Raw genomic sequence first — 22,498 nt, forward strand, 5'->3', positions numbered from 1 at the left:
CACACACAGACACAGTGGTACACACACACAGTGGTACACACACACAGACACAAGGGAATGAGCGCCGTGGACAGCCGCGACGGGCAGAGCAAAGAGGGCAGTGGGAGAGTGTCCCTGCACAGAGCCACGGGCATCACTCACTGGTACACACAGTGGTACACACAGTGGTACACACACACAGACACACAGACACACACAGTGGTACACACACACAGTGGTACACACACACAGTGGTACACACACAGTGGTACACACACACCACACACACTGGTACACACACACACACTACACACAGTGGTACACACAGACACACAGACACACACAGTGGTACACACACACACAGACACACACACACACCACACAGACACAAGGGAATGAGCGCCGTGGACAGCCGCGACGGGCAGAGCAAAGAGGGCAGTGGGAGAGTGTCCCTGCACAGAGCCACGGGCATCACACACTGGTACACACCACACACAGTGGTACACACACTGGTACACACCACACAGTGGTACACACACACACAGTGGTACACACACAGTGGTACACACACACACACACAGTGGTACACACACACACTGGTACACAAGGGAATGAGCGCCGTGGACAGCCGCGACGGGCAGAGCAAAGAGGGCAGTGGGAGAGTGTCCCTGCACAGAGCCACGGGCATCACTCACTGGTACACACACACACACACTGTGGTACACACACAGTGGTACACACACAGTGGTACACACACACAGTGGTACACACACTGGTACACACCACACTGTGGTACACACACAGTGGTACACACACAGTGGTACACACACTGGTACACACACACACACACCACACACTGGTACACACACACAGTGGTACACACACTGGTACACACACACAGTGGTACACACACACACTGGTACACACACACTGGTACACACACACACTGGTACACACACACTGGTACACACACACACTGGTACACACACACACTGGTACACACACACACTGGTACACACACACTGGTACACACACACACTGGTACACACACACAGACACAAGGGAATGAGCGCCGTGGACAGCCGCGACGGGCAGAGCAAAGCGGGCAGTGGGAGAGTGTCCCTGCACAGAGCCACGGGCATCACTCACTGGTACACACACACTGTGGTACACACCACACACACACAGTGGTACACACACACACAGTGGTACACACACACAGACACACACACACAGACACACACACAGTGGTACACACACACTGTGGTACACACACACACTGGTACACACACACAGTGGTACACACACAGTGTACACACACACAGTGGTACACACACAGTGGTACACACACACACACTGGTACACACACACACACTGGTACACACAGTGGTACACACACACACACACTGGTACACACACACACAGTGGTACACACAGTGGTACACACCACACACACACACTGGTACACACACTGTGGTACACACACACTGGTACACACCATACACACACAGACACACACACTGGTACACACCACACACACACACCACACACACACCACACACACACTGGTACACACAGACACACACACACAGTGGTACACACACAGTGGTACACACACACACTGGTACACACACACACACACAGTGGTACACACCACACACACACTGGTACACAAGGGAATGAGCGCCGTGGACAGCCGCGACGGGCAGAGCAAAGAGGGCAGTGGGAGAGTGTCCCTGCACAGAGCCACGGGCATCACACACTGGTACACACACACAGTGGTACACACACACTGGTACACACACACAGTGGTACACACACACACACAGTGGTACACACACTGGTACACACACACTGGTACACACACACTGGTACACACACACTGGTACACACACACACACACAGTGGTACACACCACACACACACAGTGGTACACACACACTGGTACACACACACACAGACACACACACATGCGCACACACACACATACACACACACTGGTACACACACAGTGGTACACACACAGTGGTATACACCACACACACTGGTACACACACACTGGTACACACACAGTGGTACACACCACACACACTGGTACACACACACAGTGGTACACACACTGGTACACACACACACACTGGTACACACACACACCACACACTGGTACACACCACATACACACAGTGGTACACACACACACCACACACTGGTACACATCACACACTGGTACACACACAGTGGTACACACACACAGTGGTACACACACACACACAGACACACACACACACACTGGTACACACAGTGGTACACACACACTGGTACACACACACAGTGGTACACACACACACAGTGGTACACACACACTGGTACACACACACAGTGGTACACACACTGGTACACACACACACAGTGGTACACACACACTGGTACACACACTGGTACACACACACTGGTACACACCACACACACACACTGGTACACACACTGGTACACACAGTGGTACACACACACACAGTGGTACACACACACATACACACACACACACCACACACACACACTGGTACACACACACACACTGGTACACACACACACAGACACACACACAGTGGTACACACACACAGTGGTACACACACACACAGTGGTACACACACACAGTGGTACACACACTGGTACACACACACAGTGGTACACACACACAGACACACACACACAGACACACACACTGGTACACACCACACACACACACACCACACACTGGTACACACCACACACACACACACCACACACACACACCACACAGACACACACACCCGTCCTCCGGGCGGCGCCGTGTTCTCTCCACAGCTACACGCTGGAGTGTAACTACAACACGTGGTCTCTACAGCTACACGCTGGAGTGTAACTACAACACGTGGTCTCTCCCCACAGCTACACGCTGGAGTGTAACTACAACACGTGGTCTCTCCCCACAGCTACACGCTGGAGTGTAACTACAACACGTGGTCTCTACAGCTACACGCTGGAGTGTAACTACAACACGTGGTCTCTCCCCACAGCTACACGCTGGAGTGTAACTACAACACGTGGTCTCTCCCCACAGCTACACGCTGGAGTGTAACTACAACACGTGGTCTCTACAGCTACACGCTGGAGTGTAACTACAACACGTGGTCTCTCCCTACAGCTACACGCTGGAGTGTAACTACAACACGTGGTCTCTACACACAGCTACACGCTGGAGTGTAACTACAACACGTGGTCTCTACAGCTACACGCTGGAGTGTAACTACAACACGTGGTCTCTACAGCTACACGCTGGAGTGTAACTACAACACGTGGTCTCTCCCTACAGCTACACGCTGGAGTGTAACTACAACACGTGGTCTCTACACAGCTACACGCTGGAGTGTAACTACAACACGTGGTCTCTCCCTACAGCTACACGCTGGAGTGTAACTACAACACGTGGTCTCTACAGCTACACGCTGGAGTGTAACTACAACACGTGGTCTCTCCCCACAGCTACACGCTGGAGTGTAACTACAACACGTGGTCTCTACAGCTACACGCTGGAGTGTAACTACAACACGTGGTCTCTCCCTACAGCTACACGCTGGAGTGTAACTACAACACGTGGTCTCTCCCTACAGCTACACGCTGGAGTGTAACTACAACACGTGGTCTCTCCCCACAGCTACACGCTGGAGTGTAACTACAACACGTGGTCTCTCCCTACAGCTACACGCTGGAGTGTAACTACAACACGTGGTCTCTCCCTACAGCTACACGCTGGAGTGTAACTACAACACGTGGTCTCTCCCTACAGCTACACGCTGGAGTGTAACTACAACACGTGGTCTCTACAGCTACACGCTGGAGTGTAACTACAACACGTGGTCTCTCCCTACACAGCTACACGCTGGAGTGTAACTACAACACGTGGTCTCTCTATACAGCTACACGCTGGAGTGTAACTACAACACGTGGTCTCTCCACACAGCTACACGCTGGAGTGTAACTACAACACGTGGTCTCTCCAGCTACACGCTGGAGTGTAACTACAACACGTGGTCTCTCCCTACAGCTACACACTGGAGTGTAACTACAACACGTGGTCTCTACAGCTACACGCTGGAGTGTAACTACAACACGTGGTCTCTCCCCACAGCTACACGCTGGAGTGTAACTACAACACGTGGTCTCTCCCTACAGCTACACGCTGGAGTGTAACTACAACACGTGGTCTCTCCCTACAGCTACACGCTGGAGTGTAACTACAACACGTGGTCTCTACAGCTACACGCTGGAGTGTAACTACAACACGTGGTCTCTCTTTACACAGCTACACGCTGGAGTGTAACTACAACACGTGGTCTCTACAGCTACACGCTGGAGTGTAACTACAACACGTGGTCTCTACAGCTACACGCTGGAGTGTAACTACAACACGTGGTCTCTACAGCTACACGCTGGAGTGTAACTACAACACGTGGTCTCTCCCTACAGCTACACGCTGGAGTGTAACTACAACACGTGGTCTCTCCCTACAGCTACACGCTGGAGTGTAACTACAACACGTGGTCTCTCCCCACAGCTACACGCTGGAGTGTAACTACAACACGTGGTCTCTCCACACAGCTACACGCTGGAGTGTAACTACAACACGTGGTCTCTCTACAGCTACACGCTGGAGTGTAACTACAACACGTGGTCTCTCCCCACAGCTACACGCTGGAGTGTAACTACAACACGTGGTCTCTCCACACAGCTACACGCTGGAGTGTAACTACAACACGTGGTCTCTACAGCTACACGCTGGAGTGTAACTACAACACGTGGTCTCCACAGCTACACGCTGGAGTGTAACTACAACACGTGGTCTCTCCCTACAGCTACACGCTGGAGTGTAACTACAACACGTGGTCTCTCCCTACAGCTACACGCTGGAGTGTAACTACAACACGTGGTCTCTACAGCTACACGCTGGAGTGTAACTACAACACGTGGTCTCTCCCTACAGCTACACGCTGGAGTGTAACTACAACACGTGGTCTCTCCCTACAGCTACACGCTGGAGTGTAACTACAACACGTGGTCTCTCCCCACAGCTACACGCTGGAGTGTAACTACAACACGTGGTCTCTACAGCTACACGCTGGAGTGTAACTACAACACGTGGTCTCTCCCCACAGCTACACGCTGGAGTGTAACTACAACACGTGGTCTCTACACAGCTACACACTGGAGTGTAACTACAACACGTGGTCTCTCCCCACAGCTACACGCTGGAGTGTAACTACAACACGTGGTCTCTCCCTACAGCTACACGCTGGAGTGTAACTACAACACGTGGTCTCTCCCCACAGCTACACGCTGGAGTGTAACTACAACACGTGGTCTCTCCCTACAGCTACACGCTGGAGTGTAACTACAACACGTGGTCTCTCCCCACAGCTACACACTGGAGTGTAACTACAACACGTGGTCTCTACAGCTACACGCTGGAGTGTAACTACAACACGTGGTCTCTACAGCTACACGCTGGAGTGTAACTACAACACGTGGTCTCTCCCTACAGCTACACGCTGGAGTGTAACTACAACACGTGGTCTCTCCCCACAGCTACACGCTGGAGTGTAACTCCAACACGTGGTCTCTCCCTACAGCTACACGCTGGAGTGTAACTACAACACGTGGTCTCTCCCCACAGCTACACGCTGGAGTGTAACTACAACACGTGGTCTCTCCACACAGCTACACGCTGGAGTGTAACTACAACACGTGGTCTCTCCCTACAGCTACACACTGGAGTGTAACTACAACACGTGGTCTCTCCCTACAGCTACACGCTGGAGTGTAACTACAACACGTGGTCTCTCTCTACACAGCTACACGCTGGAGTGTAACTACAACACGTGGTCTCTCCCCACAGCTACACGCTGGAGTGTAACTACAACACGTGGTCTCTCCCTACAGCTACACGCTGGAGTGTAACTACAACACGTGGTCTCTCCCTACAGCTACACGCTGGAGTGTAACTACAACACGGGGCGTAAGGTGGGGGTGCTGGCTCCGGTGGTGGGCGATGGGGGGCGAGCTACCCCCCCCGCCCACTCGCCCACGGAGGGTGGGGGGCCATCGGCACCCCCCCACTACACGCCGAGCATCTACGAGCAGGTGAGGGGAGCGAGGGATGCTGGCCACTCGTCATTCGCTCACTCTCTCACGCTCTCTCACACTCTCACACACACACACACACTCTTACACACACACACACTCTTACACACACACACACACTCTTACACACTCTCACACACACACACTCTTACACACACACTCTCACACTCTTACACACACACACTCTTACACACACACACACTCTTACACACTCTCACACACACTCTTACACACACACTCTCACACTCTTACACACACACACTCTTACGTACACACACACACACTCTTACACACTCTCACACACACACGCACTCTTACACACTCTCACACACACATACACACTCTTACACATGCTCTCACACTCTTACACACACACACTCTCTCACACTCTTACACACTCTCACACACACACTCTTACACACACACACTCTCACACACACTCTCACACTCTTACACACACACACTCTCTCACACTCTTACACACTCTCACACACACACACTCTTACACACACACACACTCTTACACACACACACACTCTTACACACTCTCACACACACACTCACACTCTTAGACACACACACTCTCTCACACTCTTACACACACACACTCTCTCACACTCTTACACACACACACTCTCACACACACACTCTCACACACACACACACACATTCTTACGTACACACACACACACTCTTACACACTCTCACACACACACACTCTTACACACACACACTCTGACACACTCTCTCACACTCTTACACACACACACACACTCTCTCACACTCTCACACACTTACACACACACATACACTGCCACTCTCAAACAACTCACACACATTCTCACACACTGGCTGGGCATGCGGGCTACATGGCCCAGCCAACGCAGCCTTGCCCGCCGGAGGAGCTCACCGATGGGACCCTGCCCAGATCTTTCAAGGATTTTTGAGCTCCTCACACAATCCAGTCTGGTTAAACCCAGGATGGATCGTAGGCAGGCCAGCCTAAATGTTTCTAACCGGCGAAGATGTTCCATTAGGGGGGTCCACGTTTCGCAAGCGTAGAGAAGGGAGGGAATGACCGTGGCCGAGAAGACCTGAAGCTTAGTGCGGAGCGACAGACCAGGTAGCTTCCACACAGCGTTACGCAACCGATGAAAAGATATTGCCGCTCGACTGATTCGGAGTGAGACCTCTGCTGTTAAACTGGAGCCAGTCATAAGCACACTGCCCAGGTATGGGAAACTCTCCACTCTCTCCACAACTGCCCCATCACCGATTGGGAGTTGTGGGGGTGGAGTGTCCGATGGTACAAAATACCCAGGCAGGTGCTTAGTTTTGGTGGGGCTGATGGTAAGGCCCCACCTCTTAGTGGCACGCTCCAGTCTCAGCAGCAGCGTCTCCAACTCCTCCTCTGACTGAGCAGCTATTACCAAGTCATCAGCATACATAACGTGGTTGAGCAATAGGGAGCCATCCCTTGACCGCACCCGGGCATCGATTAGCCTCCCATTATATCTGTACCATATGGAGATTCCCCCGGTACAGCTATTGAAGGCTTCACGAACTACGTGGTCAAAATAGATGTTAAATAATGTGGGAGCCAGAGGACATCCCTGTCGCACCCCAAGGTGTACAGGGAATGGCTCTGACTCCCGGCCACGTAGTTTTACCCGGGCCCGCTCACCATCATGAAGGTCCTTAATGATCGTGAGCAGAGGGTCAGGTACTCCAAAAGCACGAAGAACGACCCAGAGCCCAGGCCTACTGATGGTATCATAGGCCTTGACCAGGTCAATAAAGCAGAGATGTAGGTCTTGTTGGAATTCCCTACACCTCTGCTGTAGCAGACGGACAGAAAATATGGCATCTGTGCAGGACCGCCCTTTCCTGAAACCACATTGGGGCTCCGCAAGCCTCTCCTCAGCGTGCCTGGCAAGGCGATGCTGAATAATCCTTGCCAGGACCTTTCCCGGCACACTGAGGAGTGAGATGCCCCTGTAGTTGTTACAGTCTGTGCGGTCCCCCTTCTTACTCACTCATACACTCACTCACACACTCTCACACTCGTACACTCACTCATACACTCATACACTCACTCACTCATACACTCACTCATACACTCACTCATACACTCACTCACTCATACACTCACTCACTCATACACTCACTCACTCATACACTCACTCATACACTCACTCGTACACTCACTCACACACTCATACACTCACGCATACACTCACACACTCATACACTCACTCACACACTCACTCATACACTCACTCACTCATACACTCACTCATACACTCACGCATACACTCACTCACTCATACACTCACTCATACACTCACGCATACACTCACACACTCATACACTCACTCACTCTCACTCTCTCACTCTCACCACCCCCCACCTCCCTCCTCCAGGTGGGCCGTGCTCTGGCCGTGGCGGTGCTGGACCAGGCCGGAGTGAACCCTTGGCCCCGGACGTCGCTGGCGGAGGCCGGGGGCCTCGCGGGCCTCCGGGCCTGGGTTCGACACCAACTCCGCACCGGGCGTTTCGGCAGCGGCCACGTAAGGGGGCCGGCGGCGGCGGCGGCGGCGGCAGGGGCAGCCACACGCAGAGGGCCCGGAGGGCCCACCGGCAACCCCACCGCCAAGAGCAGGTGAGGAGCCCCCTGGGCCAAGCCCTGGGTTAGGCCCTGGGTTAGGCCCTGGGTTAGGCCCTGGGTTAGGCCCTGGGTTAGGGTCTGGGTTAGGGTCTGGGCTAAGCCCTGGGTTAGGCCCTGGGTTAGGGTCTGGGTTAGGGTCTGGGTTAGAGTCTGGGTTAGAGTCTGGGTTAGGGTCTGGGTTAGAGTCTGGGTTAGGGTCTGGGTTAGGGTCTGGGTTAGAGTCTGGGTTAGGCCCTGGGTTAGGCCCTGGGTTAGGGTCTGGGTTAGGGTCTGGGTTAGGCCCTGGGTTAGGGTCTGGGTTAGGGTCTGGGATAGTGTCTGGGTTAGGGTCTGGGTTAGAGTCTGGGTTAGAGTCTGGGTTAGTGTCTGGGTTAGGCCCTGGGTTAGGGTCTGGGTTAGTGTCTGGGTTAGAGTCTGGGTTAGGGTCTGGGTTAGGGTCTGGGTTAGGGTCTGGGTTAGGGTCTGGGTTAGGGTCTGGGTTAGTGTCTGGGTTAGGGTCTGGGTTAGGGTCTGGGTTAGGGTCTGGGTTAGTGTCTGGGTTAGTGTCTGGGTTAGGGTCTGGGTTAGGCCCTGGGTTAGGCCCTGGGTTAGTGTCTGGGTTAGTGTCTGGGTTAGGGTCTGGGTTAGTGTCTGGGTTAGGCCCTGGGTTAGGGTCTGGGTTAGTGTCTGGGTTAGTGTCTGGGTTAGGGTCTGGGTTAGGCCCTGGGTTAGGGTCTGGGTTAGGCCCTGGGTTAGTGTCTGGGTTAGTGTCTGGGTTAGGGTCTGGGTTAGTGTCTGGGTTAGGCCCTGGGTTAGGGTCTGGGTTAGGCCCTGGGTTAGGGTCTGGGTTAGTGTCTGGGTTAGGTCCTGGGTTAGGCCCTGGGTTAGTGTCTGGGTTAGGGTCTGGGTTAGGGTCTGGGTTAGTGTCTGGGCTAAGCCCTGGGTTAATGTCTGGGTTAGGGTCTGGGTTAGTGTCTGGGTTAGGGTCTGGGTTAGGGTCTGGGTTAGGGTCTGGGTTAGGCCCTGGGTTAGGGTCTGGGTTAGGGTCTGGGTTAGGGTCTGAGTTAGGGTCTGGGTTAGTGTCTGGGTTAGTGTCTGGGTTAGGGTCTGGGTTAGGGTCTGAGTTAGGGTCTGGGTTAGTGTCTGGGTTAGGCCCTGGGTTAGGGTCTGGGTTAGTGTCTGGGTTAGGGTCTGGGTTAGTGTCTGGGTTAGGTTCTGGGTTAGAGTCTGGGTTAGTGTCTGGGTTAGAGTCTGGGTTAGGGTCTGGGTTAGTGTCTGGGTTAGTGTCTGGGTTAGAGTCTGGGTTAGTGTCTGGGTTAGGGTCTGGGTTAGGGTCTGGGTTAGTGTCTGGGTTAGGGTCTGGGTTAGGGTCTGGGTTAGGGTCTGGGTTAGTGTCTGGGTTAGGGTCTGGGTTAGGCCCTGGGTAAGGGTCTGGGTTAGGGTCTGGGTTAGGGTCTGGGTTAGGGTCTGGGTTAGGGTCTGGGTTAGGGTCTGGGTTAGGCCCTGGGTTAGGCCCTGGGTTAGGGTCTGGGTTAGGCCCTGGGTTAGGGTCTGGGTTAGGCCCTGGGTTAGGGTCTGGGTTAGGCCCTGGGTTAGTGTCTGGGTTAGGGTCTGGGTTAGGGTCTGGGTTAGGGTCTGGGTTAGAGTCTGGGTTAGTGTCTGGGTTAGGGTCTGGGTTAGGGTCTGGGTTAGTGTCTGGGTTAGTGTCTGGGTTAGCGTCTGGGTTAGGCCCTGGGTTAGGCCCTGGGTTAGGGTCTGGGTTAGGCCCTGGGTTAGGGTCTGGGTTAGGGTCTGGGTTAGGCCCTGGGTTAGGGTCTGGGTTAGGGTCTGGGTTAGGGTCTGGGTTAGGGTCTGGGTTAGGGTCTGGGTTAGGGTCTGGGTTAGGGTCTGGGTTAGTGTCTGGGTTAGGGTCTGGGTTAGTGTCTGGGTTAGGGTCTGGGTTAGGGTCTGGGTTAGGGTCTGGGTTAGGCCCTGGGTTAGGGTCTGGGTTAGGCCCTGGGTTAGGGTCTGGGTTAGTGTCTGGGTTAGGGTCTGGGTTAGGGTCTGAGTTAGGGTCTGGGTTAGTGTCTGGGTTAGGCCCTGGGTTAGGGTCTGGGTTAGTGTCTGGGTTAGGGTCTGGGTTAGTGTCTGGGTTAGGTTCTGGGTTAGAGTCTGGGTTAGTGTCTGGGTTAGAGTCTGGGTTAGGGTCTGGGTTAGTGTCTGGGTTAGTGTCTGGGTTAGAGTCTGGGTTAGTGTCTGGGTTAGGGTCTGGGTTAGGGTCTGGGTTAGTGTCTGGGTTAGGGTCTGGGTTAGGGTCTGGGTTAGGGTCTGGGTTAGGGTCAGGGTTAGTGTCTGGGTTAGGGTCTGGGTTAGGCCCTGGGTTAGGGTCTGGGTTAGGCCCTGGGTTAGGGTCTGGGTTAGTGTCTGGGTTAGGGTCTGGGTTAGGCCCTGGGTTAGGGTCTGGGTTAGGGTCTGGGTTAGGGTCTGGGTTAGGGTCTGGGTTAGGGTCTGGGTTAGGCCCTGGGTTAGGCCCTGGGTTAGGGTCTGGGTTAGGCCCTGGGTTAGGGTCTGGGTTAGGCCCTGGGTTAGGGTCTGGGTTAGGCCCTGGGTTAGTGTCTGGGTTAGGGTCTGGGTTAGGGTCTGGGTTAGGGTCTGGGTTAGAGTCTGGGTTAGTGTCTGGGTTAGGGTCTGGGTTAGGGTCTGGGTTAGTGTCTGGGTTAGTGTCTGGGTTAGCGTCTGGGTTAGGCCCTGGGTTAGGCCCTGGGTTAGGGTCTGGGTTAGGCCCTGGGTTAGGGTCTGGGTTAGGGTCTGGGTTAGGCCCTGGGTTAGGGTCTGGGTTAGGGTCTGGGTTAGGGTCTGGGTTAGTGTCTGGGTTAGTGTCTGGGTTAGGGTCTGGGTTAGGCCCTGGGTTAGGGTCTGGGTTAGGGTCTGGGTTAGGCCCTGGGTTAGGGTCTGGGTTAGGGTCTGGGTTAGAGTCTGGGTTAGGCCCTGGGTTAGGGTCTGGGTTAGGGTCTGGGTTAGGGTCTGGGTTAGAGTCTGGGTTAGTGTCTGGGTTAGTGTCTGGGTTAGGGTCTGGGTTAGGTTCTGGGTTAGAGTCTGGGTTAGTGTCTGGGTTAGAGTCTGGGTTAGAGTCTGGGTTACTGTCTGGGTTAGTGTCTGGGTTAGTGTCTGGGTTAGGGTCTGGGTTAGTGTCTGGGTTAGAGTCTGGGTTAGTGTCTGGGTTAGAGTCTGGGTTAGTGTCTTGGTTAGAGTCTGGGTTAGTGTCTGGGTTAGTGTCTGGGTTAGGCCCTGGGTTAGGGTCTGGGTTAGGCCCTGGGTTAGGCCCTGGGTTAGTGTCTGAGTTAGTGTCTGGGTTAGGGTCTGGGTTAGGCCCTGGGTTAGGGTCTGGGTTAGTGTCTGGGTTAGTGTCTGGGTTAGGGTCTGGGTTAGGGTCTGGGTTAGTGTCTGGGTTAGAGTCTGGGTTAGGGTCTGGGTTAGGGTCTGGGTTAGTGTCTGGGTTAGGGACTGGGTTAAGCCCTGGGTTAGGGTCTGGGTTAGTGTCTGGGTTAGGGTCTGGGTTAGGGTCTGGGTTACGGTCTGGGTTAGTGTCTGGGTTAGTGTCTGGGTTAGTGTCTGGGTTAGGGTCTGGGTTAGGGTCTGGGTTAGTGTCTGGGTTAGGGTTTGGGTTTGTGTCTGGGTTAGGCCCTGGGTTAGGCCCTGGTTTAGTGTCTGGGTTAGGCCCTGGGTTAGTGTCTGGGTTAGGCCCTGGGTTAGTGTCTGGGTTAGTGTCTGGGTTAGTGTCTGGGTTAGGGTCTGAGTTAGGGTCTGAGTTAGGGTCTGGGTTAGGGTCTGGGTTAGGGTCTGGGTTAGTGTCTGGGTTAGGGTCTGGGTTAGGGTCTGGGTTAGGGTCTGGGTTAGGGTCTGGGTTAGTGTCTGGGTTAGTCCCTGGGTTAGGGTCTGGGTTAGTGTCTGGGTTAGGCCCTGGGTTAGTGTCTGGGTTAGTGTCTGGGTTAGGCCCTGGGTTAGTGTCTGGGTTAGGGTCTGGGTTAGGGTCTGGGTTAGGGTCTGGGTTAGGGTCTGGGTTAGTGTCTGGGTTAGGCCCTGGGTTAGTGTCTGGGTTAGGGTCTGGGTTAGGGTCTGGGTTAGGCCCTGGGCTAGGCCCTGGGCTAGGCCCTGGACTAGGCCCTGGCTTTAGGCCCTGGACTAGGCCCTGGACTAGGCCCTGGACTAGGGCCCTGGCTTTAGGCCCTGGGCTAGGCCCTGGACTAGGCCCTGGACTAGGCCCTGGGCTAGGCCCTGGACTAGGCCCTGGGCTAGGCCCTGGACTAGGCCCTGGGCTAGGCCCTGGACTAGGCCCTAGGCTAGGCCCTGGGCTAGGCCCTGGACTAGGCCCTGGGCTAGGCCCTGGGCTAGGCCCTGGACTAGGCCCTGGGCTAGGCCCTGGGCTAGGCCCTGGGCTAGGCCCTGGACTAGGCCCTGGGCTAGGCCCTGGGCTAGGCCCTGGGCTAGACCCTGGACTAGGCCCTGGGCTAGGCCCTGGACTAGGCCCTGGACTAGGCCCTGGCTTTAGGCCCTGGACTAGGCCCTGGACTAGGCCCTGGGCTAGGCCCTGGGCTAGGCCCTGGACTAGGCCCTGGACTAGGCCATGGACTAGGCCCTGGGCTAGGCCCTGGGCTAGGCCCTGGGCTAGGCCCTGGACTAGGCAATGTGCTAGGCCCTTGGCTAGGCCCTGGGCTAGGCCCTGGACTAGGCCCTGGGCTAGACCCTGGACTAGGCCCTGGACTAGGCCCTGGACTAGGCCCTGGCTTTAGGCCCTGGGCTAGGCCCTGGGCTAGGCCCTGGACTAGGCCCTGGACTAGGCCCTGGCTTTAGGCCCTGGGCTAGGCCCTGGACTAGGCCCTGGACTAGGCCCTGGGCTAGGCCCTGGGCTAGGCCCTGGACTAGGCCCTGGACTAGGCCCTGGGCTACTCCCTGGGCTAGACCCTGGGCTAGGCCCTGGGCTAGGCCCTGGGCTAGGCCCTGGACTAGGCCCTGGACTAGGCCCTGGACTAGGACCTGGGCTAGGTCCTGGAATAGGCCCTGGCTTTAGGCCCTGGGCTAGGCCCTGGACTAGGCCCTGGACTAGGCCCTGTACTAGGCCCTGGACTAGGCCCTGGACTAGGCCCTGGACTAGACCCTGGGCTAGGTCCTGGACTAGGCCCTGGCTTTAGGCCCTGGACTAGGCCCTGGACTAGGCCCTGGACTAGGCCCTGGACTAGGCCCTGGACTAGGCCCTGGGCTAGGCCCTGGGCTAGGCCCTGGACTGGGCCCTGGACTAGGCCCTGGACTAGGCCCTGGGCTAGGTCCTGGACTAAGCCCTGGCTTTAGGCCCTGGACTAGGCCCTGGGCTAGGCCCTGGACTAGGCCCTGGACTAGGCCCTGGACTAGGCCCTGGCTTTAGGCCCTGGACTAGGCCCCTGGCTTTAGGCCCTGGACTAGGCCCTGGGCTAGGCCCTGGACTAGGCCCTGGACTAGACCCTGGACTAGGCCCTGGACCAGACCCTGGACCAGGCCCTGGGCCAGGCCCTGAACTAGGCCCTGGGCTAGGCCCTGGGCTAGGCCCTGGACTAGGCCCTGGACTAGGCGCTGGACTAGGCCCTGGGCTAGGCCCTGGACTAGGCCCTGGACAAGGCCCTGGACTAGGCCCTGGACTAAGCCCTGGGCTAGGTCCTGGACTAGGCCCTGGCTTTAGGCCCTGGACTAGGCCCTGGACTAGGCCCTGGACTAGGCCCTGGACTAGGCCCTGGCTTTAGGCCCTGGCTTTAGGCCCTGGACTATGCCCTGGACTAGGCCCTGGACTAGGCCCTGGGCTAGGCCCTGGACTAGGCCCTGGACTAGGCCCTGGGCTAGGCCCTGGACTAGGCCCTGGGCTAGGCCCTGGGCTAGGCCCTGGACTAGGCCCTGGGCTAGGTCCTGGACTAGGCCCTGGCTTTAGGCCCTGGGCTAGGCCCTGGACTAGGCCCTGGGCTAGGCCCTGGACTAGGCCCTGGACTAGGCCCTGGACTAGGCCCTGGACTAGGCCCTGGGCTAGGCCCTGGACTAGGCCCTGGACTAGGCCCTGGGCTAGGCCCTGGGCTAGGCCCTGGACTAGGCCCTGGACTAGGCCCTGGCTTTAGGCCCTGGACTAGGCCCTGGACTAGGCCCTGGACTAGGCCCTGGGCTAGGCCCTGGACTAGGCCCTGGGCTAGGCCCTGGACTAGGCCCTGGACTAGGTCCTGGACTAGGCCCTGGGCTAGGCCCTGGACTAGCCCTGGCTTTAGGCCCTGGACTAGGCCCTGGGCTAGGCCCTGGACTAGGCCCTGGACTAGGCCCTGGACTAGGCCCTGGCTTTAGGCCCTGGACTAGGCCCTGGACTAGGCCCTGGACTAGGCCCTGGGCTAGGCCCTGGACTAGGCCCTGGATTAGGCCCTGGGCTAGGCCCTGGGCTAGGCCCTGGACTAGGCCCTGGACTAGGCCCTGGACTAGGCCCTGGACTAGGCCCTGGACTAGGCCCTGGGCTAGGCCCTGGACTAGGCCCTGGCTTTAGGCCCTGGACTAGGCCCTGGGCTAGGCCCTGGACTAGGCCCTGGACTTGGCCCTGGACTAGGCCCTGGGCTAGGCCCTGGACTAGGCCCTGGACTATGACCTGGGCTAGGCCCTGGGCTAGGCCCTGGACTAGGCCCTGGACTAGGCCCTGGGCTAGGTCCTGGGCTAGGCCCTGGACTAGGCCCTGGGCTAGGCCCTGGGCTAGGCCCTGGACTAGGCCCTGGGCTAGGCCCTGGGCTAGGCCCTGGACTAGGCCCTGGACTAGGCCCTGGGCTAGGCCCTGGGCTAGGCCCTGGGCTACTGGGTTAAGCCCTGGACTAGGCCCTGGACTAGGCCCTGGACTAGGCCGATCACCGATTCCGAAACCCTCCCCCCTCCCCCACCCTTGCAGCAGCCTCACCACGTCCACGTCGGCCGGCCGGCTGTGCCGGAACAACAACAACAACAACAACGGCGGCCCCCACAGCCACAACAACAACCACAACAACCACAACAACCACAACAACCACAACAACGGCGGTGGCGGCGGCTGCGGCGGATTTGGATTCTCCGGCTCACCGCAGGGGCGTCTCCTCCCCCGTGGCTCGCCGGGGGCGGCGACGGGGAGCCTCAGGGGGAGCCTCAGGGGGAGCCTCAAGGGGGACACCGTGGGGAGCCTCAGGGGGAGTCTCAAGGGGGACACCGGGGGGAGCCTCAGGGGGAGTCTCAAGGGGGACACCGGGGGGAGCCTCAGGGGGAGTCTCAAGGGGGACACCGGGGGGAGCCTCAGGGGGAGTCTCAAGGGGGACACCGTGGGGAGCCTCAGGGGGAGCCTCAGGGGGAGCCTCAAGGGGGACACCGGGGGGAGCCTCAGGGGGAGCCTCAGGGGGAGTCTCAAGGGGGACACCGGGGGGAGCTTCAGGGGGAGCTTCAGGGGGAGTCCCAGGGGGAGCCTCAGGGGGAGTCTCAAGGGGGACACCGGGGGGAGGCCAGGGGTGGACCCCAGGGGTAACGACAAGGTCTACCCCAGGGCTCCTCCTGGGGGGGATCACGACCCCAGGGGTACCCCCAGAGGGGATCACGAGCCCAGGGGTAACGACAAGGCCTACCCCAGGGGTACCCCCAGAGGGGATCACGAGCCCAGGGGTAACGACAAGGTCTACCCCAGGGGTACCCCCAGAGGGGATCACGAGCCCAGGGGTAACGACAAGGTCTACCCCAGGGGTACCCCCAGAGGGGATCACGAGCCCAGGGGTAACGACAAGGTCTACCCCAGGGGTACCCCCAGAGGTGACCCCACGACTCCCACGTCAGGGAGTCTGAACACCCCTCCTAGAATCCATCACTTTCACCACCACCACCTTAACCACCTCCACCTTAACCACCACAACCACCTCCGCCACCACCACCATCCTCCTCCTCCTCTTCCTCTCAAGACTCCGAGACTCAACCACAACCACCACAACCACCACCAACCACTTCCTCACCACAACCACCACCACCTCCACCTCGGGTTGATTCACCACCACGCCACCACCACCACCACCACCGGGCAACCCTCCACGCCACCTCCGTTGCTGCCCTTCGCGCGCTGCCCCAGGGTAGCTGGGCAGCAGGGGCAGCAGCAGGGGCAGGGGCAGCAGCAGGGGCAGCTGCTGGTGCGCGTCAGTCTCGCTCCACTGCTGCACCGATCGGCGTCGCTGGGGAACGCACGGCCGGAGAGATTGACGGCAACCACCACCGGCACAACAACAACAACAACCACCGGCACTACAACAACAACCGGCACTACAACAACAACCGGCACAACAACCACCACGGCAGCGGTGGTGACAGTGTCACTACCACAACAACAACAACCACCGGCACAACAACAACAACAACCACCACAACAACAACCACCACCACAATCACGGCAGCAGCAGCAGCAGCAGCGTCGGTGGTGATGGGTTGGGTGGGTTGGTGAGTGGGTGGGTGGGTGAGTGAGTGAGTGGGTGAGTGGGTGGGTGGGTGAGTGAGTGAGTGGGTGAGTGAGTGGGTGGGTGAGTGGGTGAGTGGGTGAGTGAGTGGGTGAGTGAGTGGGTGGGTGAGTGAGTGGGTGAGTAAGTGAGTGGGTGGGTGAGTGGGTGGGTGAGTGAGTGAGTGAGTGGGTGGGTGGGTGAGTGAGTGAGTGAGTGGGTGGGTGAGTGGGTGGGTGAGTGAGTGAGTGGGTGGGTGAGTGGGTGAGTGGGTGAGTGAGTGGGTGAGTGAGTGAGTGGGTGAGTGGGTGGGTGGGTGGGTGAGTGAGTGAGTGGGTGAGTGAGTGAGTGAGTGGGTGAGTGGGTGAGTGAGTGGGTGAGTGAGTGGGTGGGTGGGTGAGTGAGTGGGTGAGTGAGTGAGTGGGTGAGTGGGTGGGTGAGTGGGTGGGTGAGTGGGTGGGTGAGTGAGTGAGTGAGTGGGTGAGTGGGTGAGTGAGTGGGTGGGTGGGTGAGTGAGTGAGTGGGTGAGTGAGTGAGTGAGTGGGTGAGTGGGTGAGTGAGTGGGTGAGTGAGTGGGTGAGTGGGTGGGTGGGTGAGTGAGTGAGTGGGTGAGTGAGTGAGTGGGTGAGTGGGTGAGTGAGTGGGTGAGTGAGTGGGTGGGTGGGTGAGTGAGTGGGTGAGTGAGTGAGTGGGGAGTGGGTGGGTGGGTGAGTGAGTGAGTGGGTGGGTGAGTGGTGGAGTGGGTGAGGGGTGGGTGAGTGGGTGTGAGTAGGGTGAGTGAGTGGTGAGTGAGTGAGTGGGTGAGTGGGTGGGTGAGGGTGAGTGAGTGGGTGAGTGAGTGGTGAGTGGGGTGAGTGAGTGAGTGGGTGAGTGAGTGGGTGAGTGGTGGGTGGGGTGAGTGAGTGGGTGGGTGAGTGGGTGGGTGAGTGAGAGGGTGGTGAGTGGGTGGGTGAGTGAGTGGGTGAGTGATGAGTGAGTGAGTGGAGTGGGTGTGAGAGGATGGAGTGAGTGGGTGAGTGAGTGAGGTGAGTGGGTGGTGTGAGTGGGTGGTGAGTGAGTGAGTGGGTGGGTGAGTGGGTGAGTGGGTGGAGTGTGGGTGAGTGTGGGTGGGTGTGAGTGGGTGGGTGAGTGAGGGGGTGGGTGAGTGAGTGGGTGGGTGGGTGAGTGAGTGGGTGAGTGAGTGAGTGGGTGAGTGGGTGGGTGAGTGGGTGGGTGAGTGGGTGGGTGAGTGAGTGAGTGAGTGGGTGAGTGGGTGAGTGAGTGGGTGGGTGGGTGAGTGGGAGTGGGTGAGTGAGTGAGTGAGTGGGTGAGTGGGTGAGTGAGTGGGTGAGTGAGTGGGTGAGTGGGTGGGTGGGTGAGTGAGTGAGTGGGTGAGTGAGTGAGTGGGTGAGTGGGTGAGTGAGTGGGTGAGTGAGTGGGTGGGTGGGTGAGTGAGTGGGTGAGTGAGTGAGTGGGTGAGTGGGTGGGTGGGTGGGTGAGTGAGTGAGTGGGTGAGTGAGTGAGTGAGTGGGTGAGTGGGTGAGTGAGTGGGTGAGTGAGTGGGTGGGTGGGTGAGTGAGTGGGTGAGTGAGTGAGTGGGTGAGTGGGTGGGTGAGTGGGTGGGTGAGTGGGTGGGTGAGTGAGTGAGTGAGTGGGTGAGTGGGTGAGTGAGTGGGTGGGTGGGTGAGTGAGTGAGTGGGTGAGTGAGTGAGTGAGTGGGTGAGTGGGTGAGTGAGTGGGTGAGTGAGTGGGTGAGTGGGTGGGTGGGTGAGTGAGTGAGTGGGTGAGTGAGTGAGTGGGTGAGTGGGTGAGTGAGTGGGTGAGTGAGTGGGTGGGTGGGTGCGTGAGTGGGGTGAGTGAGTGAGTGGGTGAGTGGGTGGGTGGGTGGGTGAGTGAGTGAGTGGGTGGGTGAGTGGGTGGGTGAGTGAGTGAGTGGGTGGGTGAGTGGGTGAGTTGGGTGAGTGAGTGGGTGGGTGAGTGAGTGAGTGGGTGAGTGAGTGAGTGAGTGGGTGGGTGAGTGGGTGAGTGAGTGGGGGTGAGTGAGTGGGTGGGTGGGTGAGTGAGTGGGTGAGTGGGTGGGTGGGTGAGTGAGTGAGTGGGTGGGTGAGTGGGTGGGTGAGTGAGTGAGTGAGTGGGTGAGTGAGTGGGTGGGTGGGTGAGTGAGTGGGTGAGTGAGTGAGTGGGTGAGTGAGTGAGTGGGTGAGTGGGTGGGTGGGTGAGGTGCGTGAGTGGGTGGGTGAGTGGGTGGGTGAGTGAGTGAGTGGGTGGGTGAGTGGGTGAGTGGGTGAGTGAGTGGGTGAGTGAGTGGGTGGGTGGGTGAGTGAGTGGGTGAGTGAGTGAGTGGGTGAGTGGGTGGGTGAGTGGGTGGGTGAGTGGGTGGGTGAGTGAGTGAGTGAGTGGGTGAGTGGGTGAGTGAGTGGGTGGGTGGGTGAGTGAGTGAGTGGGTGAGTGAGTGAGTGAGTGGGTGAGTGGGTGAGTGAGTGGGTGAGTGAGTGGGTGAGTGGGTGGGTGGGTGAGTGAGTGAGTGGGTGAGTGAGTGAGTGGGTGAGTGGGTGAGTGAGTGGGTGAGTGAGTGGGTGGGTGGGTGAGTGAGTGGGTGAGTGAGTGAGTGGGTGAGTGGGTGGGGTGGAGTGAGTGAGTGGGTGGGTGAGTGGGTGGGTGAGTGAGTGAGTGGGTGGGTGAGTGGGTGAGTGGGTGAGTGAGTGGGTGAGTGAGTGAGTGGGTGAGTGGGTGGGTGGGTGAGTGAGTGGTGTGGGTGAGTGAGTGAGTGAGTGGGTGGGTGAGTGGGTGAGTGAGTGGGTGAGTGAGTGGGTGGGTGGGTGAGTGAGTGGGTGAGTGGGTGGGTGGGTGAGTGAGTGAGTGGGTGGGTGAGTGGGTGGGTGAGTGAGTGAGTGAGTGGGTGAGTGAGTGGGTGGGTGGGTGAGTGAGTGGGTGAGTGAGTGAGTGGGTGAGTGAGTGAGTGGGGTGAGTGGGTGGGTGGGTGAGTGAGTGAGTGGGTGGGTGAGTGGGTGGGTGAGTGAGTGAGTGGGTGGGTGAGTGGGTGAGTGGGTGAGTGAGTGGGTGAGTGAGTGAGTGGGTGGGTGGGTGGGTGAGTGAGTGAGTGGGTGGGTGAGTGGGTGAGTGGGTGGGTGGGTGGGTGAGTGAGTGAGTGGGTGAGTGAGTGAGTGAGTGGGTGAGTGGGTGAGTGGGTGAGTGAGTGGGTGAGTGAGTGGTGGGTGAGTGAGTGGGTGAGCGAGTGAGTGGGTGAGTGGGTGGGTGGGTGAGTGAGTGAGTGGGTGGGTGAGTGGGTGGGTGAGTGAGTGAGTGAGTGGGTGGGTGAGTGGGTGAGTGGGTGAGTGAGTGGGTGAGTGAGTGAGTGGGTGAGTGGGTGGGTGGGTGAGTGAGTGAGTGGGTGGGTGAGTGGGTGAGTGAGTGGGTGGGTGGGTGGGTGAGTGGGTGGGTGGGTGAGTGAGTGAGTGAGTAGGTGGGTGGGTGGGTGAGTGAGTGGGTGGGTGGGTGAGTGAGTGAGTGAGGGGTGAGTGGGTGAGTGAGTGGGTGAGTGAGTGAGTGGGTGAGTGGGTGGGTGGGTGAGTGAGTGAGTGGGTGGGTGAGTGGGTGGGTGAGTGGGTGGGTGAGTGAGTGGGTGGGTGGGTGAGTGAGTGAGTGGGTGGGTGGGTGAGTGAGTGAGTGAGTGGGTGGGTGAGTGGGTGAGTGGGTGAGTGAGTGGGTGGGTGAGTGAGTGAGTGGGTGGGTGAGTGAGTGGGTGAGTGGGTGAGTGGGTGGGTGGGTGAGTGGGTGGGTGGGCGGGTGGGTGGGTGAGTGGGTGGGTGGGTGAGTGGGTGGGTTGAGTGGGTGGGTGGGCGAGTGGGTGGGTGAGTGAGTGAGTGAGTGGGTGGGTGAGTGGGTGAGTGAGTGGGTGAGTGAGTGAGTGGGTGAGTGGGTGGGTGGGTGAGTGAGTGAGTGGGTGAGTGGGTGAGTGAGTGGGTGGGTGGGTGGGTGAGTGGGTGGGTGGGTGAGTGAGTGAGTGAGTAGGTGGGTGGGTGGGTGAGTGAGTGGGTGGGTGGGTGAGTGAGTGAGTGGGTGAGTGGGTGAGTGAGTGGGTGAGTGAGTGAGTGGGTGAGTGGGTGGGTGGGTGAGTGAGTGAGTGGGTGGGTGAGTGGGTGGGTGAGTGAGTGGGTGGGTGGGTGGGTGAGTGAGTGAGTGGGTGGGTGAGTGAGTGAGTGAGTGGGTGGGTGAGTGGGTGGGTGAGTGGGTGAGTGGGTGGGGTGAGTGGGTGGGTGAGTGAGTGAGTGGGTGGGTGGGTGAGTGAGTGAGTGAGTGGGTGAGTGGGTGAGTGGGTGGGTGGGTGAGTGAGTGAGTGAGTAGGTGGGTGGGTGGGTGAGTGAGTGGGTGGGTGGGTGAGTGAGTGAGTGGGTGAGTGGGTGAGTGAGTGGGTGAGTGAGTGAGTGGGTGAGTGGGTGGGTGGGTGAGTGAGTGAGTGGGTGGGTGAGTGAGTGGGTGGTGAGTGAGTGGGTGGGTGGGTGGGTGAGTGAGTGAGTGGGTGGGTGAGTGAGTGAGTGGGTGGGTGAGTGGGTGGGTGAGTGGGTGACTGGGTGAGTGAGTGGGTGGGTGAGTGAGTGAGTGGGTGGGTGAGTGAGTGAGTGGGTGGGTGAGTGAGTGGGTGAGTGGGTGAGTGGGTGGGTGAGTGGGTGAGTGAGTGAGTGGGTGGGTGGGTGGGTGAGTGAGTGAGTGAGTGGGTGAGTGAGTGGGTGAGTGGGTGGATGAGTGAGTGGGTGAGGGGTGAGTGGGTGGGTGGGTGAGTGAGTGAGTGGGTGAGTAGGTGGGTGGGTGGGTGAGTGGGTGGGTGAGTGGGTGGGTGAGTGAGTGTGTGAGTGAGTGTGTGAGTGTGTGAGTGCGTGGAGTTGGTGAGTGAGTGGGTGAGTTGTTAAGTGAGTGGGTGAGTGAGTGAGTGGGTGAGTGAGTGAGTGGGTGAGTGAGTGAGTGGGTGGGTGAGGGAGGGGGTGGGTGGGTGGGTGAGGGAGGGGGTGGGTGGGTGGGTGAGTGGGTGGGTGAGTAGGTGAGGGGTGGGTGAGTAGTGTGAGTGAGTGGGTGGGTGAGTGGGTGAGTGAGTGGGTGGGTGAGTGGGTGAGTGAGTGGGTGGGTGGGTGGGTGAGTGAGTGGGGTGGGTGAGTGGGTGGGTGAGTGAGTGGGTGGGTGAGTGAGTGGGTGGGTGAGTGAGTGGGTGGGTGAGTGAGTGAGTGGGTGAGTGAGTGGTGAGTGGGTGAGTGGGTGAGTGAG

The 22,498-nt window shown here is 58.4% G+C and overlaps 1 protein-coding gene across 1 annotated transcript; it reads left to right on the forward strand.

Annotated features, from left to right (window-relative positions):
- Window positions 1-712: 712 nt before the first annotated feature.
- Window positions 713-16,910, forward strand: LOC116936836 (AGBL carboxypeptidase 5). Its single transcript, XM_076057814.1, has 5 exons — window positions 713-1,130; window positions 6,001-6,157; window positions 8,581-8,819; window positions 15,718-16,595; window positions 16,906-16,910. Exons 1-5 carry the CDS (start codon window positions 1,045-1,047, stop codon window positions 16,908-16,910), a joined length of 1,365 nt encoding a protein of 454 aa, XP_075913929.1. The 5' UTR covers window positions 713-1,044.
- The last annotated feature ends 5,588 nt before the right edge of the window (window positions 16,911-22,498 follow it).

Source organism: Petromyzon marinus, chromosome 84, assembly GCF_048934315.1.
Source record: "Petromyzon marinus isolate PM22_M1 ecotype Great Lakes invasive population chromosome 84, UKy_Petmar_22M1.pri1.0, whole genome shotgun sequence".
In the NCBI taxonomy this organism is placed as follows: domain Eukaryota; kingdom Metazoa; phylum Chordata; class Hyperoartia; order Petromyzontiformes; family Petromyzontidae; genus Petromyzon; species Petromyzon marinus.